Here is a 20,365-nt window from a genome sequence, read left to right as displayed (position 1 = left end):
TTGAATTATTACTCTAGCATTAGAGATCATATGACAAAAATTATATAAGTTCCTGTTATAAGAATGATCATGATGCCCTCATGTCCGTATTTTATTTTTATCGACACCTTCATCTCTGAACATTTGGACATATTTTTCGATTTTGGCTTTTCGCTTGAGGACAAGCGAGGTCTAAGCTTGGGGGAGTTGATACGTCCATTTTGCATCATGCTTTTATATCGATATTTATTGCATTATGGGCTGTTATTTCACATTATGTCACAAAACTTATGGCTATTCTCTCTAATTTTACAAGGTTTACATAAGGAGGGAGAATGCCAGCAGCTGGAATTCTGGGCTGGAAAAGGAGCAAATATTAGAGACCTATTCTGCACAACTCCAAAAGTCCTGAAACTCCACGGAACACCTTATAATAAATAATGAAAAATCCTCGCCAAAGATGAAGACCAGGGGGCCCACACCCTTCTCACGAGGGTGGGGGGCGCGCCCCCCTGCCTCGTGGGCCCCCTGGTGGCTCTCCAATGACCATCTTCTCCTATATGAAGTCTTTTGTCGAGAAAAAAATAGGAAGCAACCTTTCGGGATGAAACTCCGCCGCCACGAGGCGGAACCTTGGCGGATCAAATCTAGAGCTCCGGCAGAGCTGTTCTACCGGGGAAACTTCCCTCCCGGAGGGGGGAATCATCGCCATCGTCATCACCAATGCTCCTCTCATCGGGAGAGGGCAATCTCCATCAACATCTTCATCAGCACCATCTCATGTCAAAACCCTAGTTCATCTCTTGTATCCGATTCTTGTCTTCAAGTCCGGGATTGGTGCTAGTAGGTTGCTAGTAGTTTTAATTACTCCTTGTAGTTGATGCTAGTTGGTTTAATTGGTGGAAGATCATATGTTCAGATCCTTTATGCATATTAATACCCCTCTGATTATGAACATGTTTATGCTTTATGAGTAGTTACGTTTGTTCCTGAGGACAAGGGAGAAGTCTTGCTATTAGTAGTCATGTGAATTTGGTATTCGTTTGATATTTTGATGAGATGTATGTTGTCTAGCCTCTAGTGGTGTTATGTGAACGTCGACTACATAACACTTCACCATTATTTGGTCCTAGAGGAAGGCATTGGGAAGTAATAAGTAGATGATGGGTTGCTAGAGTGACAGAAGCTTAAACCCTAGTTTATGCGTTGCTTCGTAAGGGGCTGATTTGGATCCATATGTTTCATGCTATGGTTAGGTTTACCTTAATACTTTTGTTGTAGTTGCGGATGCTTGCAATAGAGGTTAATCATAAGTGGGATGCTTTTTCAAGTAAGAACAGCACCCAAGCACCGGTCCACCCACATATCAAATTATCAAAGTACCGAACGCGAATCATATGAACGTGATGAAAACTAGTTTGATGATATTCCCATGTGTCCTCGGGAGCGCTTTTCCTTATATAAGAGTTTGTCCAGACTTGTCCTTTGCTACAAAAAGGATTGGGCCACCTTGCTGCACTTTATTTACTTTTGTTACTTGTTGATCGTTACAAATTATCTCATTACAAAACTATCTGTTACCACTTATTTCAGTACTTGCAGAGAATACCTTGCTAAAAACCGTTTATCATTTCCTTCTACTCCTCGTTGGGTTCGACACTCTTACTTATTGAAAGGACTACGATAGATCCCCTATACTTGTGGGTCATCATTGACAAGACCACTAGTTTCAAGAAAAGGGCAAAGGGAAGAAGGGGAACTTCAAAAAGAATGGCAAGCAAGTTGCTGCTCAAGTGAAGAAGCCCAAGTCTGGACCTAAACCTGAGACTAAGTGCTTCTACTGCAAAGGGACTGGTCACTGGAAGAGGAACTGCCCCAAGTATTTGGTGGATAAGAAGGATGGCAAAGTGAACAAAGGTATATTTGATATACTTCTTATTGATGTGTACTTTACTAGTGTTTATAGAAACACCTCGGCATTTGATACTGGTTCAGTTGCTAAGAGTAGTAACTCAAAACGGGAGTTGCAGAATGAACAGAAACTAGTTAAGGGTGAGGTGATGATGTGTGTTGGAAGTAGTTCCAAGATTGATATGATCATCATGGCACACTCCCTATACTTTCAGGATTAGTGTTGAACCTAAATAAGTGTTATTTGGTGTTTGCGTTGAGCATAAATATGATTTGATCATGTTTATTGCAATACTGTTATTCATTTAAGTTAGAGAATAATTGTTGTTCTGTTTACATGAATAAAACCTTCTATGGTCATACACCCAATGAAAATGGTTTGTTGGATCTCGATCGTAGTGATACACATATTCATAATGTTGAAGCCAAAAGATGCAAAGTTAATAATGATAGTGCAACTTATTTGTCGCACTGCCATTTAGGTCATATTGGTGTAAAGTGCATGAAGAAACTCCATGCTGATGGGATTTTGGAATCACTTGATTATGAATCACTTGATGCTTGCGAACCATGCCTTATGGGTAAGATGACTAAAACTCCATTCTCCGGAACAATGGAGCGAGCAACTGACTTACTAGAAATAATACATATTGATGTATGCGATCCGATGAGTGTCAAGGCTCGCGGCGGGTATCGTTATTTTCTCACCTTCACAGATGATTTGAGCAGATATGGGTATATCTACTTGATGAAACATAAGTCTGAAACATTTGAGAATTTCAGAGTGAAGTGGAAAATAATTGTAACAAGAAAATAAAGTTTCTACAATCTGATCGTGGAGGAGAATATTTGAGTTATGAGTTTGGTCTTCATTTGAAACAATGTGGAATAGTTTCGCAACTCACGCCACCTGGAACACCACAGCGTAATGGTGTGTCCGAACATCATAAACGTACTTTATTAGATATGGTGCAATCTATGATGTCTCTTACCGATTTACCACTATCGTTTTGGGGTTATGCATTAGAGACAGTTGCATTCACGTTAAATAGGGCACCATCTAAAATCCGTTGAGACAACACCTTATGAACTGTGGTTTGGCAAGAAACCAAATTTGTCGTTTCTTAAAGTTTGGGGCTGCGATGCTTATGTGAAAAAGCTTCAACCTGATAAGCTCGAACCCAAATCGGAGAAATGTATCTTCATAGGATACCCAAAGGAGACTGTTGGGTACACCTTCTATCACAAATCCGAAGGCAAGACATTCGTTGCTAAGAATGGATCCTTTCTAGAGAAGGAGTTTCTCTCGAAAGAAGTGAGTGGGGGGAAAATAGAACTTGATGAGGTAACTGTACCTGCTCCCTTATTGGAAAGTAGTTTATCACAGAAATCTGTTCCTGTGACTCCTACACCAATTAGTGAGGAAGCTAATGATGATGATCATGTAAACTTTAGATCAAGTTACTACCGAACCTCGTAGGTCAACCAGAGTAAGATCCGCAGCAGAGTGGTACGGTAATCCCGTTCTAGAGGTCATGTTACTTGACCATGACGAACCTACAAACTATGAGGAAGCGATGATGAGCCCAGATTCCGCAAAATGGCTTGAAGCCATGAAATCTGAGATGGGATCCATGTATAATAACAAAGTGTGGACTTTGGTTGACTTGCCCGATGATCGGCAAGCCATAGAAAATAAATGGATCTTCAAGAGGAAGACGGACGCTGATAGTAGTGTTACTATCTACAAAGCTAGACTTGTTGAAAAAGGTTTTTGACAAAGTTCAAGGAGTTGACTACGATGAGACTTTCTCACCTGTAGCGATGCTTAAGTCAGCTCGAATCATATTATCAATTGTCGCATTTTATGATTATGAAATTTGGCAAATGGATGTAAAGACTGCATTCCTGAATGGATTTCTGGAAGAAGAGTTTTATATGATGCAACCTGAAGGTTTTATCGACCCAAAGGATGCTAACAAAGCGTGCAAGCTCCAGCGATCCATCTATGGGCTGGTGCAAGCATCTCGGAGTTGGAATATACGCTTTGATGAGTTGATCAAAGCATATAGTTTTATACAGACTTGCGGTGAAGCCTGTATTTACAAGAAAGTGAGTGGGAGCACTACAACATTTCTGATAAGTATATGTATAAATGACATATTGTTGATCGGAAATAATGTAGAATTTTCTGGAAAGCATAAAGGAGTATTTGAAAGGAGTTTTTCAAAGAAAGACCTCGGTGAAGCTGCTTACATATTGAGCATCAAGATCTATAGAGAGAGAACAAGACGCTTGATAAGTTTTTTCAATGAGTATATACCTTGAAAAGATTTTGAAATAGTTCAAAATGGAACAGACAAAGAAGGAGTTCTTGCCTTTGTTGCAAGGTGTGAAATTGAGTAAGACTCAAAGCCCGACCACGGCAGAAGATAGAAAGAGAATGAAAGTCATTCCCTATGCCTTAGCCATAGGTTCTATAAAGTATGTCATGCTGTGTACCAGACCTATTGTATACCCTGCCATGAGTTTGGCAAGGGAGTACAATAGTGATCTAGGAGTAGATCATTGGACAGCGGTAAAAATTATCCTTAGAGGAATAAGGAAATATTTATCAGTTATGGAGGTGATAAAGAGTTCGTCGTAAAGAGTTACGTCGATGCAATTTTTTACACCAATGCGGATGACTCTAAGTCTCAATCTGGATACATATTGAAAGTGGGAGCAATTAGCTAGAGTAGCTCCGTGCAGAGTATTGTAGACATAGAATATCTGCAAAATACATACGGCTCTAAATGTGGCAGACCCGTTGACTAAACTTCTCTCACAAGCAAAACATGATCACACCTTAGTACTCTTTGGGTGTTAATCACATAGCGATGTGAACTAGATTATTGACTCTAGTAAACCCTTTGGGTGTTGGTCACATGTCGATGTGAACTATGAGTGTTAATCACATGGTGATGTGAACTATTGGTATTAAATCACATTGCAATGTGAACTAGATTATTGACTCTAGTGCAAGTGGGAGACTGAAGGAAATATGCCCTAGAGGCAATAATAAAGTTATTACTTATTTCCTCATATCATGATAAATGTTTATTATTCATGCTAGAATTGTATTAACCGGAAACAGAATACATATGTGAATACATAGACAAACAGAGTGTCACTAGTATGCCTCTACTTGACTAGCTCGTTAATTAAAGATGGTTATGTTTCCTAACCATAGACATGAGTTGTCATTTGATTAACGGGATCACATCATTAGGAGAATGATGTGATTGACTTGACCCATTCCGTCAGCTTAGCACTTGATCGTTTAGTATGTTGCTATTGCTTTCTTCATGGCTTATACATGTTCCTATGACTATGAGATTATGCAACTCCCATTTACCGGAGGAACACTTTGTGTGCTACCAAACGTCACAATGTAAATGGGTGATTATAAAGGTGCACTACAGGTGTCTCCGAAGGTACTTGTTGAGTTGGCGTATATCGAGGTTAGGATTTGTCACTGCGATTGTCGGAGAGGTATCTCTGGGCCCACTCGGTAATACACATCACTATAAGCCTTGAAAGCATTGTAACTAATGAGTTACTTGCGGAATGATGTATTATGGAACGAGTAAAGAGACTTGCCGGTAACGAGATTGAACTAGGTATTGAGATACCGACGATTGAATCTCGGGCAAGTAACATGCCGGTGACAAAGAGAACAACGTATGTTGTTATGCGGTTTGACCGATAAAGATCTTCGTAGAATATGTAGGAGCCAATATGAGCATCCAGGTTCCTCTATTGGTTATTGACCGGAAATGAGTCTCGGTCATGTCTACATAGTTCTCGAACCCGTAGGGTCCGCACGCTTAACGTTCGGTGACGATCGGTATTATGAGTTTATGTGATTTGATGTACCGAAGGTATTTTGGAGTCCCGGATGAGATCGGGGACATGACGAGGAGTCACAAAATGATCGAGACGTAAAGATCGATATATTGGAAGGCTATATTCGGACATCGGAAAGGTTCCGAGTGATTCGGGTATTTTTTAGAGTACCGGGGAGTTACGGGAATTCGTTCGGGGAGTCAATGGGCCTTAATGGGCCTTGGTGGGAAGGAGAGGCAGCAGCCAGGAGGTGGTGTCGCCCCTCCCAAGCCTAGTCAGAATTGGAGAAGGGGTTTGGGGCGCGGCCCCCCTCTCCCTTCCTTCTCCCCTCCCCATTCTTTCCCCCTTCTCCTAGTTGGACTAGGAAAGGAGGAAACCTACTCCTAATAGGAGTAGGAATCCTACTCCCTTGGCGCGCCCCTCCTAGGGCCGACCTCCTCCTCCCTCCCTCCTTTATATATGGGGGCAGGGAGCACCCTAGGACACAACAATTGATCATTGATCTCTTAGCCGTGTGTGGTGCCCCCCTCCACCATATTCCACCTCGGTAATATCATAGCGGTGCTTAGGCGAAGCCTTGCGTCGGTAGCATCATCAACACGTCATCACGCCGTCATTCTAACGGAACTCTCCTGCAAAGCTCTGCTGGATCGGAGTTCGTGGGACGTCATCGAGCTGAATGTGTGCAGAACTCGGAGGTACTGTGCGTTCGGTACTTGGATCGGTCAGATCATGAAGACGTACGACTACATCAACCGCGTTGTCATATTGCTTCCGCTTACGGTCTACGAGGGTACATGGACACACTCTCCCCTCTCGTTGCTATGCATCACCATGATCATGTGTGTGCGTAGGAATTTTTTTGAAATTACTACGTTCCCCAACAATTACTAGCCCTTGTGCACCTCATGTTGATCCTTTGCATCCTACACTTGATGAGTCTATTGACATGATCCACAACCTTAGAACTATTAATCTTATCACTAGAGGCTCAACCTAGAACTTGCTTAATTGCTAAATCTTCTAAAGGCTAGTTGTGGCATAGAAGGTTAGGTCATGTGGGCATGCGAAATCTTGATAAGCTTATTAAAGGTGATCATATCCTTGGAGTAAAAGATGTTATATTTGACAAGGATAGACTTTGTAGTGCTTGTCAAGCAGGAAAACAACTTGGAGGGAGTCACCCCGTGAAGAACATCATGACCACGAGAAGACCACTCGAGCTACTTCATATGGATCTCTTTGGTCCCAATGCCTACAAGAGTCTCGGTGGTAACTCATTTGGTCTAGTCATAGTTGATGATTTTTCAAGATTTACGTGCGTGTTATTTCTAGATGATAAATTGCAGGTCCAAAAGATCTTCAAAAGCTTCACTAGGAAGGCCCAAAATCAATTTGAAGTGAAGATCAAGAAGGTTCGGAGCGACAACGGAACAGAGTTCAAGAACGCAAATGTGGATACTTTTCTTGACGAAGAGGGGATTTCACACGAGTTCTCGGCTACGTACACACCTCAACAAAATGGAGTTGTTGAGAGGAAGAACCGAACTCTTATCGAGATGGCAAGGACGATGCTTGATGAGTACAAGACTCCAAAACACTTTTGGGCGAAAGCGATTGAGACAGCTTGTCATGCAACAAATCGCTTGTATCTTCACAAGCTACTCGGCAAGACGGCATACGAGCTCCTCACTGGTAACTCCCAAGTTGGATACTTTCGAGTATTCGGCTCAAAGTGTTACATTCTTGATAAGCATCGTCATTCTAAATTTGCTCCTAAATCTCATGAAGGTTTCCTACTTGGTTATGGCTCAAACTCTCACACTTACCGTGTCTACAACAATTTCACCCAAAAGGTTGAAGAGACGGTAGATGTGAAGTTTGATGAATCTAACGGCTCGCAAGTAGAGCAATTGCCAATTGATGTAGGAGATAAAGACCCTTCAAAAGCAATCCAAGACTTGTCTGTTGGCAATATTCGTCCAATGGAGGCGAAGGAGAGTACCTCATCCGTCCAAGTGGAAGCTTCCACCTCACGACAAGGTGAACCAAGAATTGATACAGAAGCATCCACAGGTGGGACACACCAAGACGAAGAAAACGAGGAAGCACACCAAGATGAACATCAACAACCTCCTTATCCACCACGACAAGAGAATGACAGCGTCAACAATGAAGAAGGCCAAGAAGAAGAACATGATGAAGAAGATGTTCCACCCCGAGCCAAGCAAAAGCTCCCATGAGTTCGAGAAAGAGTCGCCAAAGACCATCCCGTCGAGCAAATCTACAATGATATCCAAACCGGGAGAATCACTCGCTCTAAAACTCATTTGGCTAACTTTTGTGAACATTATTCATTCATCTCTAGCATTGAACCTATGAAGGTTGAAGAAGCATTGGAAGATCCGGATTGGATAAACGCTATGCATGAAGAGCTACACAACTTTGAGAGAAATCAAGTGTGGACATTGCTTGAGAAGCCCGACAACAACCACAACATCATTGGTACCAAATGGGTGTTTCGCAACAAGCAATATGAAGATGGACAATTAGTTCGCAACAAAGCATGTCTTGTCGCCCAAGGCTACACTCAAGTCGAAGGTATGGACTATGGTGAGACATATGCCCCCGTTGCTCGACTTGAGTCCATTCGCATCTCACTTGCTTATGCAAGTCATCATGATATCACCTTGTACCAAATGGACATTAAAAGTGCTTTTCTAAATGGTGAAATTGAGGAGGAAGTTTATGTTAAACAACCTCCTGGCTTTGTCAATCCTAAGAAACCTATTCATGTTTACAAACTTCACAAAGCTCTTTATGGTCTTAAACAAGCTCCTAGAGCATGGTATAAATGCTTGACAAGTTTCTTATTGAAAAAGGCTTTGAAATTGGAAAAATAGATTCTACTCTTTTTACTAAAAGGGTTAATGGAGAACTATTTGTGTGCCAAATCTATGTTGATGATATTATATTTGGATCGACTAACCCTCACTTTAGTGAGATGTTTGGAAAGCTAATGTCGGAGAAGTTTGATGTGTCTATCATGAATGAACTCAAATTCTTTCTCGGTTTGCAAATCAAGCAAACTAAGGAAGGTACCTTTGTCTCTCAAACAAAGTACACCAAGGACTTATTCAAGAAGTTCAATATGCAAGAATGCAAAGGTATGACTACACCCATGCCTACTAGTGGACATCTTGATTTGACCAAGGATGGTGAACCAGTCGATCAAAAGGTTTACCGCTCCATGATTGGTTCATTGTTATATCTATGTGCCTCTCATCCCGATATTATGCTAAGTGTGTGTATGTGTGCACGATATCAAGCGGCCCCTAAAGAATGTCATCTTAAGGCTGTGAAAAGGATAGTGAGATACTTAATACACACACCAAATTTTGGCATTTGGTATCCTAAGAGGTCTTCCTTCGATCTTGTTGGTTACTCCGATTCGGACTATGCCGAAGACAAGGTTGATAGAAAGTCCACTTCGGGTACTTGTCAATTTCTTGGTAGATCTCTTGTGTCATGGTCCTCCAAGAAACAAAACTCAGTATCCTTATCCACCGCCGAAGCAGAATATATTGCCGCTGGTTCATGTTGTGCTCAATTACTTTGGATGACCCAAACTCTTAAAGATTATGGGATATATGTGAAACATGTTCCATTGCTTTGTGACAATGAAAGTGCTATCAAGATTGCTCACAATCCCGTGCAACATTCTTGAACTAAGCATATTGAAGTTCGTCATCATTTCATTCGAGATCACGTTGCCAAAGGGGACATTGATCTTAAGCATGTTCGCACTGATAAGCAATTGGCGGATATATTCACCAAACCGCTTGATGAGAAAGTATTTTTCCATTTGAGAGGAGAATTGAACATCATTGATGCTTCAAACTTGGAGTAGGAACTCCATTTGGATACATGCAAGGCATGAGCCCTTGACTAATCCTTGATATTTCTTTCATGATGCTATTTATATATCTTGGATATATTTGCACCCTTGCATGCTATCTAACCCTTGTAGGTACTTGGATGTATCTAAATCTATGAGATTGTGACTCCCTCACATCTTGAGCAATTTCTACATCACCAAGTCTCTACACGATGGTGGTTGAAGACAAGGAAGCACGCAACCCTTCAAACATATCCTTTGACAAATTCTATATTAAATTTTATGATTGTCATTTTGGATACACAAGTGCTCTTCCTTGCGAGACTAACCCATGTAGGTAGATGAACTCGAATTCCAAGTGGTGCTCCAAATTCTTGATAAGCTACATCAACCTTGAGCAACCCACACAAGTTCAATTACATGATCAAGATCAACACCACCACCCAAGGTGTGTTATTCCATCTTAGAGAAGCTTTACTCCAAGACATGGGTCAAAGCAACTCAACAAGATGTGAATACATCAAGATGCTTAAACAAAAAATGGTAACCCCATTTTGAGCTTAAACGATGAGTATGACCTATGATCAAGTGACCTCACTTGACTCCTAAGTCAATATACTCTAACATAGGTGACTTTGTCACCAACCAATTCTAGATGAAGTTCTCTTGTGTTTCTTCATGCTCTTGCATTGCATATTTGTTTCCCCTTTTTCAAAAAAAACTTCATCTAGATCTTTTCATTTCATTTCTTTTCTGTTCTGCATTGCCTGCACCCAATTCATTGCAAATCCTTTAGTTAATTCCTTGCAAATCCTTGTGAGATCTTTTTGCCTAGTGAGCTGAGGTGACAAGTGTTTTCACTATGATGAACTCGGTCACACCGGACTATTTTCTTCGGTCCAACCGAATTCTTTTGGTACCACCGAAGCACACAACTCGGTGCTACCGATTTCACTGCAGAAAAGACAACTTGCCACTTGTTCCTGCATTCTTTTTACTCCAGCTCCACTCAATGATTCTTTTCCTCTACCAACATCACATTCAACTTACTTCTTTGCTTTGTGACTCAAGGACAACACCCATTTGAAACAAAAATCCAGAAGAACCCTTCTTGGAAATTGATGTCAAAGGGGGAGAGAGAGATCACATCAAAGCTTAATCATTTTTATAAAGGGAGAGAATGCTCAGGGGGAGTGTAGAAACCCCAGATGCTTGGTGTTCAAGAGGAGAGAAGTCACATGTCTTTAAGAGGGGAAAGACATGTTCATATTTGATTGTTTACAAGCTCTGTTTCTTGTTTTTGCTCTGATTTTCTGTTCCCTATCTTCTCCCAGTATCCCATGCTAGATTCAGGGGGAGCAAGACATCTAAGGGAAGGAAATTCTTAAATTCATTGCACATATTTACCTTTGGGGACATGTCTATATCCAATAGAGTACTCAGTACTCAATCTCTACATGTCATCCCAGTCTTGGTATTCTTGTGGTTGCTCTGGCTAGTAGGTGTATCTGTGTTATCTAACCTTGTTTACTCAGGTTCACTCCTTCCTAAGCCAACTCAAGACCACAAGGTAAGTATATGCATCACAATCATGTTTATGAGGATTTCTTGCTGTTGTACATACTGTTTGCAAGAACGACTCATGAGCATGAAGGTACATTTCCCATATTTACATCATTTGCTCTGATGCATATAGCCAAGATACATGTAACACATTGCTTACTCTGTCATGCTTATGCATTCACATGCTCCTATATTCCATATTTACATGATTGCATACATGTAGGGGGAGCCTATGCATGTTACATGTCTTTCCAAAGCTTTACTTGTTATTCTCTATATCTTTATCTAAATATTTGATGTATGTTGTCATCAATTACCAAAAAGGGGGAGATTGAAAGCACAAGTGCTCCCTGGGTGATTTTGGTAATTAATGACAACATATCTCTTGTTGGACTAATGCTTCTATCTAGTATGTTTCAGATAAGTTCAACAATGGATTGGCATGGACTAGAGGATGTGAAACCTCTTCAAGATGCTGAGGACAAAGGATTGGCTCAAGCTCAAAGCTCAGGACTCTAAATTTTCTATTTTAGTGATCCAAGATCACATTGAGTCCATAGGAAAGCCAATACTATTAAGAGGGGATGAGGTGTTGCTTAATGGCTTGCTTGCTCAAAGTGCTTAGTGATATGCTCCATAGCCCTCAACCACTTTCTCACATCCACACATGTCCCAAACCAAAAGTCAAACTCGGCCCCACCGAAACTGTCTATCCGGCGCCACCGATTTCTCTTGACATAGCCACTGCCAGAAACCCTAGTCTTTTCGGTCTCACCGATAGGGATCTCGGTATCACCGAGATGGGATTGCAAACTCTTTGTTGCATATTGCAATAATTTCGATCTCACTGAAATATGCAATCGGTCCCACCGAGATTGCGATGCAAACACTCTGGTTCCCTTTCGTAACGTTTCGGTCTAACCGAGATGAGCGAATCGGTCCCATCGAGTTTCCCTGACCAACCCTTTGTTTGTCTATTACCAAAATCGGTCTCACCGAGTTTGTGTAATCGGTCTCACCGAGATTACATTATGCCCTAACCCTAACGAAATCGGTCTCACTGAGTTGACGTGTCGGTCCCACCGAAAATCCTAACAGTCACATTATGAACTAGATCGGTCTGACCGAGTTTAACGATTCGGTCCCACTGAGTTTGGTAAATTGTGTGTAACTGTTAGATTTTGTGTGGAGGCTATATATACCCCTCCACCCACTCTTCATTCGTGGAGAGAGCCATCAAAACATGCCTACACTTCCAACATACATTTTCTGAGAGAGAACCACCTACACTTGTGTTGAGGTCAAGATATTCCATTCCAACCACATAAATCTTGATCTCTAGCCTTACCCAAGTTGCTTTCCACTCAAATCATCTTTCCACCAAATCCAATCCTATGAGAGATAGTTGAGTGTTGGGGAGACTATCATTTGAAGCATAGGAGCAAGGAGTTCATCATCAACACACCATTTGTTACCTCTTGTAGAGTGGTGTCTCCTAGATTGGCTAGGTGTCACTTGGGAGCCTCCGTCAAGATTGTGGAGTTGAACCAAGGAGTTTGTAAGGGCAAGGAGATCGCCTACTTCGTGAAGATATACCCTAGCGAGGCAAGTCCTTCGTGGGCGACGGCCATGGTGGGATAGACAAGGTTGCTTCTTTGTGGACCCTTCGTGGGTGGAGCCCTCCGTGGACTCGCGCAACCGTTACCCTTCGTGGGTTGAAGTCTCCATCAACATGGATGTACGATAGCACCACCTATCGGAACCACGGATAAAAAATCTCCGTGTCTCCAAATTGCGTTTGCACACTCCAATCCCATCCCTTTACATTCTTGCAACTTGCATGCTTTACTTTTCGCTGCTCATATACTCTTGTCATGCTTGCTTGATATGTATTGTGAATGTTTAAACTTGTGCCAAAACTCCACATCAACTTAAGGAAATTAAAAACTGTAACTTTTCTTCTTAAAGTCTATTCACACCCCCCCCCCTCTAGACACCTCTTCTCGATCCTTTCACTTGTCTATAGCAGTAGCGCATTTGCCAAACATCGCTATAGGTACAGTAGCTATAGCGTGTATTTTGAAAATGTGCTACCGCTAAGTTTGACTTGCCCCTACGCGGGCGTCCCTCCTTCCCCCAATTCCCTAGATCTTCTCGTGTCTCCTACCTTTCCCTCGCCGCCCTGCCTCTATGGCCGCCACCGGATCATCGCGCCATCGACACCCTCGGATCCACCCTCGTCCACTCCTCGCCGCCCCTGCCTCCCTCGCCGTCACCGGAGCCGCCGTAGACGCCACCGGCCGGAGCCACCCTCGACGCCCTCCCCTCCATCGTCTTCCCCGAGCACCCTCTCTGTAAGCCCCCACCCCTCCTCTCTAGGTTAATTTACTTAGGTGAATTTATTTATGAACCCTAGGAATTAGCTAGGTTAAGTAGGTTAACTAGCTAGGTTAAATAGCTAGGTTAATTTGGTTTATTAGGTTAACTAGTTTGGCTAGGTTAGAGCAAAAGTTTAGTTAGGGCAGTAGGGTTTAGAGCAAAAATTTAGTTATCGCGGTAGGGTTTAATTAGGGTTTTTGTTTTCATAGATGTTTTTTTAAAGAACAAAATAAAGAAAATGTTGCAGCAGTGATGCTAGTAGTATATATACTGGTACTAGTAGATGTTAATTAGGTTAGGGTAGTAGTCGTACTAGTAGATGTTAATTAGATGTTTTTTTGTTAGGGCAGTAGGGTTTTACTAGGTTAATTAGGTTAGTAGTGTTGCTAGTAGTAATGGTGCAGTAGGTTAATTAGGTGAAGTTAAATGAATGACCTAAATGAATGAAATTAGTAGTTAACTGAATTTTTTTCATTTCATCATTATAGAGCACTAAAGTTAACTGAATTTTGTTCTATTAGTAGTTAAGTGAATTTTCTTCTACACTTAGTTTTTGAATCAGCTTGTGAAATTTCGACCATGTATATTTGGACATGTGGTTGCTCGTGTATATTTGGACATGTGTTGCGGTGTCGAAGATGGATATTTGAACATTGTTTGCAAGGAATGATTTCGAGTGGCCTATGTTTTGCCAAAATGTTGATTCATTTCCGTTCTGGAAAATTTCAGGCACTCGATTTGTCCACTTTGTAGCAAAGGTCATGCCGGAATTTTCCGTGAATTTCGGCATGTGCTATAAACTAGGACATATCGAGTGCCCAAGATTTGCCGCAATGGAAATGAATCAACATTCCTGTAAAACTTAGGCTGTTTTATGTCATTATTCATTTTATTATGTCTAGAATTAATTGACTAGATTTAATCATAGAAAACATGTATAGCAACGATGAAGGATAGGGTTCTGGTGATTGCAATGTCTACAAGGCGACAGACAACTATTTGAACTATCTCGAGGAGCAATAGTTGTTGCAGTGCCCCCTATCACATCCGAAACTGAGACCGACATCGAGACCGGCGCCGAGACAGGCACTGAGACCGACACCCACGCCGAGACCGACACCAAGACTAGCGAATTAGCCAGTATAGAACCGAAACCGAAGAGGATACGACGCCCAAACTAGCTCAACACTACTAGACTGGTGGTCACGGAGGTGGACCCCGGCAATTTCGAGCCAAAAGAGCCTGCGGAAGTGCGTATGTGCTACGACAATCAAATAGGCTGAAACTGCCACCATCAACGATGAGAAATTAAAGAAGATACCAGATATGGAGCACTCCCTCCTAACGAAGTTGCACCGGGGATTCTTGTTCCCAGGCCGGGATGAAGTCAAATATACTCAACCGTGGCAAGATCTGGCAATGAAGAAGATAAACAGACGCGCCATGGGCAAGTTTAGCGGCGCATTATCCGCTTGGAATGTAAGGGTGAAACATCGGATCATCATCAAAGAGGAACTCTACTCCGAGATTGTAAAGGATAATCCAACAATTACGGAAGAGCAGTTCAAAATATTCAAAAAGGCTTGCGTTGCCGAAGTTGCCAAAGAAAAGTCAGAGTACATGAAGGGGCTCCAAGAGAGGAACATGGGGTGCCACCACCTCGGAAACCGTTGTTACGCAGGAAAGAGGCCCATATGGGCCAAGGAGGACACGGAACGCGAAAGTCTGGTGATCCCAGACCCCTTGGCGGAGTTCACCGTCCCGCAGGAGCGTGACGTCATCAGGGTCCGGTACCGTTGGGACCCAGTCAACAAGGTTTTTGATATGGACGCGATCATGAAGGAGTTCATGAGACTGCTGGTAATTATTAATTTACCCCCTAATTTTAGTTTCTGATCAATTTGACTGCACGTTTAGTCACATTTGTAAATGATCCACGTTCCTTTTGCAGAAAGAGCAGCACAGGATTGCGGCCAAAAGCGACTCGCCATCTGAGGCGTTGGCGAGGCCCAAGTGGGACACCCCATCTAACCGGGCCTTGAATATATTGAAAGGACTCCCGGTGGACACTCGGCCATCGTATGGATGCGTGCACATCATCGGAGATGGCGCCATGTGGAAGAAGTACTACTGTGAGAGCGCCAAGGAGAGAAAGCAAAGACGGAGGTTAAACGAAGAAAACATCGACAAGAAGGTTGAGATTGCGGTTGATAAGAAAACAGCTAAGCCCAAAGAAGAGACAGTCAAAGCAGCAATAGCTGCCATAAAACAGGAAATGGCAGCTTCGTATAGTGTCTTGATTCTGGCTATCCTCAGCTGGACCAAGCAAAATCCAGATAAAGATGCAGTGGACTTTCCCCTTTCCAACTTCTTGGGGAGCAGCTCGTTTAGCATTGTAGAAGCACCTCCTCATGCAACCGCACCTGCTCATAGCAGCCCGTCCTCCGTCTCTGGCGTGCTCGGTGGGGCTTCGTGTTTGGCTAAGCTCGACGCCTTCACGATACCTGTCACACCGGTTCTCTTAAATATCTGTATAATCTCCCGTTTCCGTTGCCTTTCGGATGTCTCACGTCACAGACATGTCTTTGCAGGACGACGTAACCCCGTGCACCATACTGTACACCATCAGCGGCCAGAAGGTGGACGTGGGAAAGGCGACGATAGTGAAGCCGAAGGAACAATTGTTCCACAGCCGGCTGATCCCCCCTGACATCTTCAAGGTTTTCGTGGCCAGTGTCAAACTGGGCCACGAGAATTTGGCTCCTCCGGTAGCACTAGGGGGAGATGACGACGAGACCCCGCGGCGGCTTGGCAATTGCAAGAGTTGGGTCATGTTGTGGCCGAAGAGTCTGCTTCGTCTGGAGGCGGCCGGGAGCACACCCACGACCAAGCAGCCTCAGCAAGGTATGAACACCAACACCCCACCTACCCAATTAGCGTCGCCTCTCGTGCCGGGTGATAGAGGACGACGTGAGCTAGAGGCTCCATTAGTGGTTGATGATATCGCTATCGTCGAAGAAGCAATGCATGATGCCATGGACGAGGATGATGACCCTCTACAATATCTCCATACCGGCGCCTATGACGACAGAGGATTGATAGCTCAGCAGTATGAGTACTCAGGGTTTGAGCATGATGAGTTGGTGCCTGAATTGCTGGAGGATGAACGTATGATAGGCTCACTTCCGGTAGCAAAGAAGCATAGGAAGAGACCGAAGAAAGGCAAAGCTGCTTCTATGAGCCAGCCGCCTCCGCAACCCCGAGTTGAAGATCGCATACCTATCATAGGTGCAGCGAAATACCATATCCCCGGTGATCCGATCCTACCTAAGGCAGTGGTAGAGGCCATATACAACGATCTAAGGATACTTCATGATGATGTGCTGCGGAGAGAGAAAAGCCTGATCACCTCAAAAAATCCAGGATACCCGTTCTACGTGGTTAACTCGCCGCAGCAAAGGTTTTGCGTCGACGCATTCCCCGCGCAAAAGTTCTTCCTTCGATTCGATTACCATCTTCGACGTGTTTCACTTGAAAAAGCTAGATTTTACATTTGTCCGCCTGTTTGCCTTGTACATGAACTACATCATCAGGTTTCAGCAAATACCTTATATTTGTGTCGTTGATCCGTACTTCATGCACGAGGGCTTCTTGGCAGTCTGCCAACAGCACTATGAATACGCGAGGAACTACATCGCCGATTTCATGGTCGCCAATAAGGACAAGGAGACGATTCTCCTTCCCTATCATCCCATGTAAGTCATCCGTGGATATCCTTCCTTTGATTTCAATAATTCATTTATACGCGGAGGCTAATCTGAGGTGTACTTATTTTGCGCAGCGACGGGCGCGCCATCCTCATCATCCTTTACCCCTAATTATCCCATGCTCTTTACTTGGACTCGTCGAAGAACATGAAGAAAAAGGATTACACCCACATCAAGTATGTTCTCGACAGTGCTATCTTAAGCTACGACCACCGGGATGGAGAGATCACGGTCAAGAAGACAAGGAACCGCACACCCTGCTTCGGCCATAAGATTGACTTCTGCTGCATCCAGCAACCGAGAGGTACTCCCAGTGATGGATTCTATGTCGTCCACCACATGCTGGAGTATAGACAGGAGCACCAGAACCTTTGCATGTCACCTAGATCCGGCGATGCCGATATTCTGCAATGGGCAAAGAATCTAGGAAATATCCCGGATCATCGACTCTGAGTTGAGTTCTATCACATCCAGCATGAACTTGCTCAAATCATCATGAAGGAGGTCCTCAAAAAAACATGGATGTTCTACGAAGAAGGGCAAATGTCGCGGGGAGACGTCTGAACACGCGTAGCCGCTCAGCGTCCTGACCTGAAGCCTTTCACTTTGCTCGGGGACTTCCTCCCTGATTTGGATGGATGGCACGACATGTTGGAGTGATTTGATAATATGACGAAACTTTGAATTTATGCATGACGAAACTTTGTGATGTAATTAAACCATCCTCCTCAACTAGCGTAGATCACTCTAGTTAGGGCAGTTTGGGTATGATGAACTTTGTTATTCATGTTTGCGATATGTTGCTTCTATTTTTGCTAGCTCCGTCTCTTTCTGTTGCTCAGCTATATATTATGTTGCATATTATCGAATCATGTGACGATGCATGTACATAGATCAACAATGGTGAAGAAGTGCTACGCCGTGTACGTAGGCAAGGTTCCAGGAGTATACGACGAGTCGCCTGAGTGTCAGGCCCAGATGTGCCGGTTTTCGAGCGACAGCCAGAGAGGGTTCGATAGCAAAGCCGAAGTGGAAAATAGTTATTTTAGATTCATGCTAGTGCGAGAGAGTCTTAAACAGACCCCAAAACAAAACAAATAAAAGCCTAAGGGGGTGTTTGGTTTCAGGAACTTTTTTATGTTGGGGTTAGAAAAAGTCCCTAGCAAACCAAATAGGATGGGACTTTTTTAAGACTTTTTGCTAAAAGTCCTCAGAAACACCTCTTTAAAAGTCTTTTTCAAAAAGTTCCAGAGACTAGAAAAAATTCTAAAACTAGAGAACCAAACATCACCTAAGTCTAGCTCAGTTAAACGGAAACAAAAAACACAGACACAGACACGTGCTCTGGACTGCTAATTCTCGGTGCACTTAGCTCTTCAATCTATTCATCTCGCACTTTAATAATTTCAATTTGAAGGAAAACAAAATCCTTGCATCTGTAGTCGGCCAGCTTAAGATAAGAAGAAGAGTCGACAAACATGAATGGGTCACGACAAGTAAAGTACTCCTACAAGCTAGATGAGGATGAGGATCTTCACTCAAGAGTCGATAAAGATCTTCTAGCACCAAAACCAAAATCAAAATCAAGTGTGGCGGGCACTTACTTGAAGTAGAACGTGGCCTGGCCACTCACTACCACTTGCTGCAACGCACACCCTATAAGACACCATTCATCACCCTAGCAGTTTGTACAACACCAAGAGAGAGCACTTGCCAATCACTCACTCGACCTCAATGAATCCCATGGCCAAATGCTGCCTACTGCTCCTCCCCATCTTCTTCTTGGCATTTCTCTTGCCCGAGGCGCACGCGACTTCGTGCCACCCCGCCGACCTTCGCGCACTGCAGGACTTTGTTAGGAACCTCAGCGGTGGGGGTGTCCTCCTCCAGGCCACATGGTTTGGCGCCGCATGCTGCAGCTGGGAAGGCGTGGACTGTGACGCCGCCACTGGCCATGTCATGGCACTGCGCCTCCCCAGGCGCGGCCTTGCAGGGCCCTTCCCAGGAACCTCCCTTGCAGGACTTGCACATCTCGAGGAGCTTGACCTCGGCTTCAACAACTTTCACAACATCTCAGGGGTGCTCACCGTGTTGTGTGGGTGCCAGAACCTCACCACGCTGATTCTCACCAAGAATTTTGGTGGTGAGGAGCTACTGGGCGATGGTATTATTGGCGAGTTCAAGAGCCTCGAGGTGCTGGTCCTTGGTGATTGTGCTCTCAAGGGCAGGGTTCCGGAATGGTTGTCTCAATGCAAGAAAATGGAGGTGCTTGATTTGTCTGGCAACCAATTGGTGGGCGCCATCCCATCATGGATTGATGAGCTTCACCACCTTTGCTACTTGGATCTCTCAAACAATTCATTGGTTGGCGATGCACCTAAGAGTTTGGCACTGCTAAAGGGGCTTGCCCCTAATGGGCGTTCACCGGGCATGGTTTTCGCTAACATGCCGTTGTATGTGAAGCATAACAGAATCACACTCGGACGACGACTTAACGAGCTCCCAAATGTCATAACAGGGATCAACAATGTTGTGAGATCTGGGAGCAAGAATGTTATATGTGGGAACGACAACACTGTCATATTTGGGGATGAAAACACCATATCCGGGAATGAAAACACCGTATCTGGGAACAACCATGTCGTATATGGGAGTAAGCATGTCGTATCTGGGAGCAGGCATGTCATAACTGGGAGAAACAGTTTTGTATCCGGGAGTTACAATAACGTATCTGGGATTTACCATGTCGTATCTGGGAGTAACAATGTAGTATTTGGGAGCAACAATTCTGTATCTGGGAGGAACCATATTGTATCTGGGGACAACAAGGGGGGGGGTGTATGCCTCCTTTTGAACTCCTCGGCTACCTGAGGAGTCGAGAGGAGATGATGTTGAGCCTTTTGTAGTATTTCCGCTGCTACTATCCAAGGTTGATGACATGATGTTCGATAAATAATGTACATAAGTGGACGCAGGAGAT

At 43.6% G+C, this 20,365-nt stretch overlaps 1 protein-coding gene across 1 annotated transcript; it reads left to right on the top strand.

Annotated features, from left to right (window-relative positions):
- The first annotated feature begins 19,093 nt into the window (after positions 1-19,093).
- LOC125555020 (phytosulfokine receptor 2-like) lies at positions 19,094-20,256 on the top strand. The gene has a single exon (XM_048718342.1). The coding sequence runs from the start codon at positions 19,120-19,122 to the stop codon at positions 20,254-20,256; it is 1,137 nt and encodes a 378-aa protein (XP_048574299.1). The 5' UTR covers positions 19,094-19,119.
- Positions 20,257-20,365: the final 109 nt, after the last annotated feature.

Source organism: Triticum urartu, chromosome 4, assembly GCF_003073215.2.
Source record: "Triticum urartu cultivar G1812 chromosome 4, Tu2.1, whole genome shotgun sequence".
In the NCBI taxonomy this organism is placed as follows: Eukaryota; Viridiplantae; Streptophyta; class Magnoliopsida; order Poales; family Poaceae; genus Triticum; species Triticum urartu.
The sequence above is the reverse complement of the archived record's forward strand: the minus strand, read 5'-3'. Positions and strand labels throughout refer to the sequence as shown.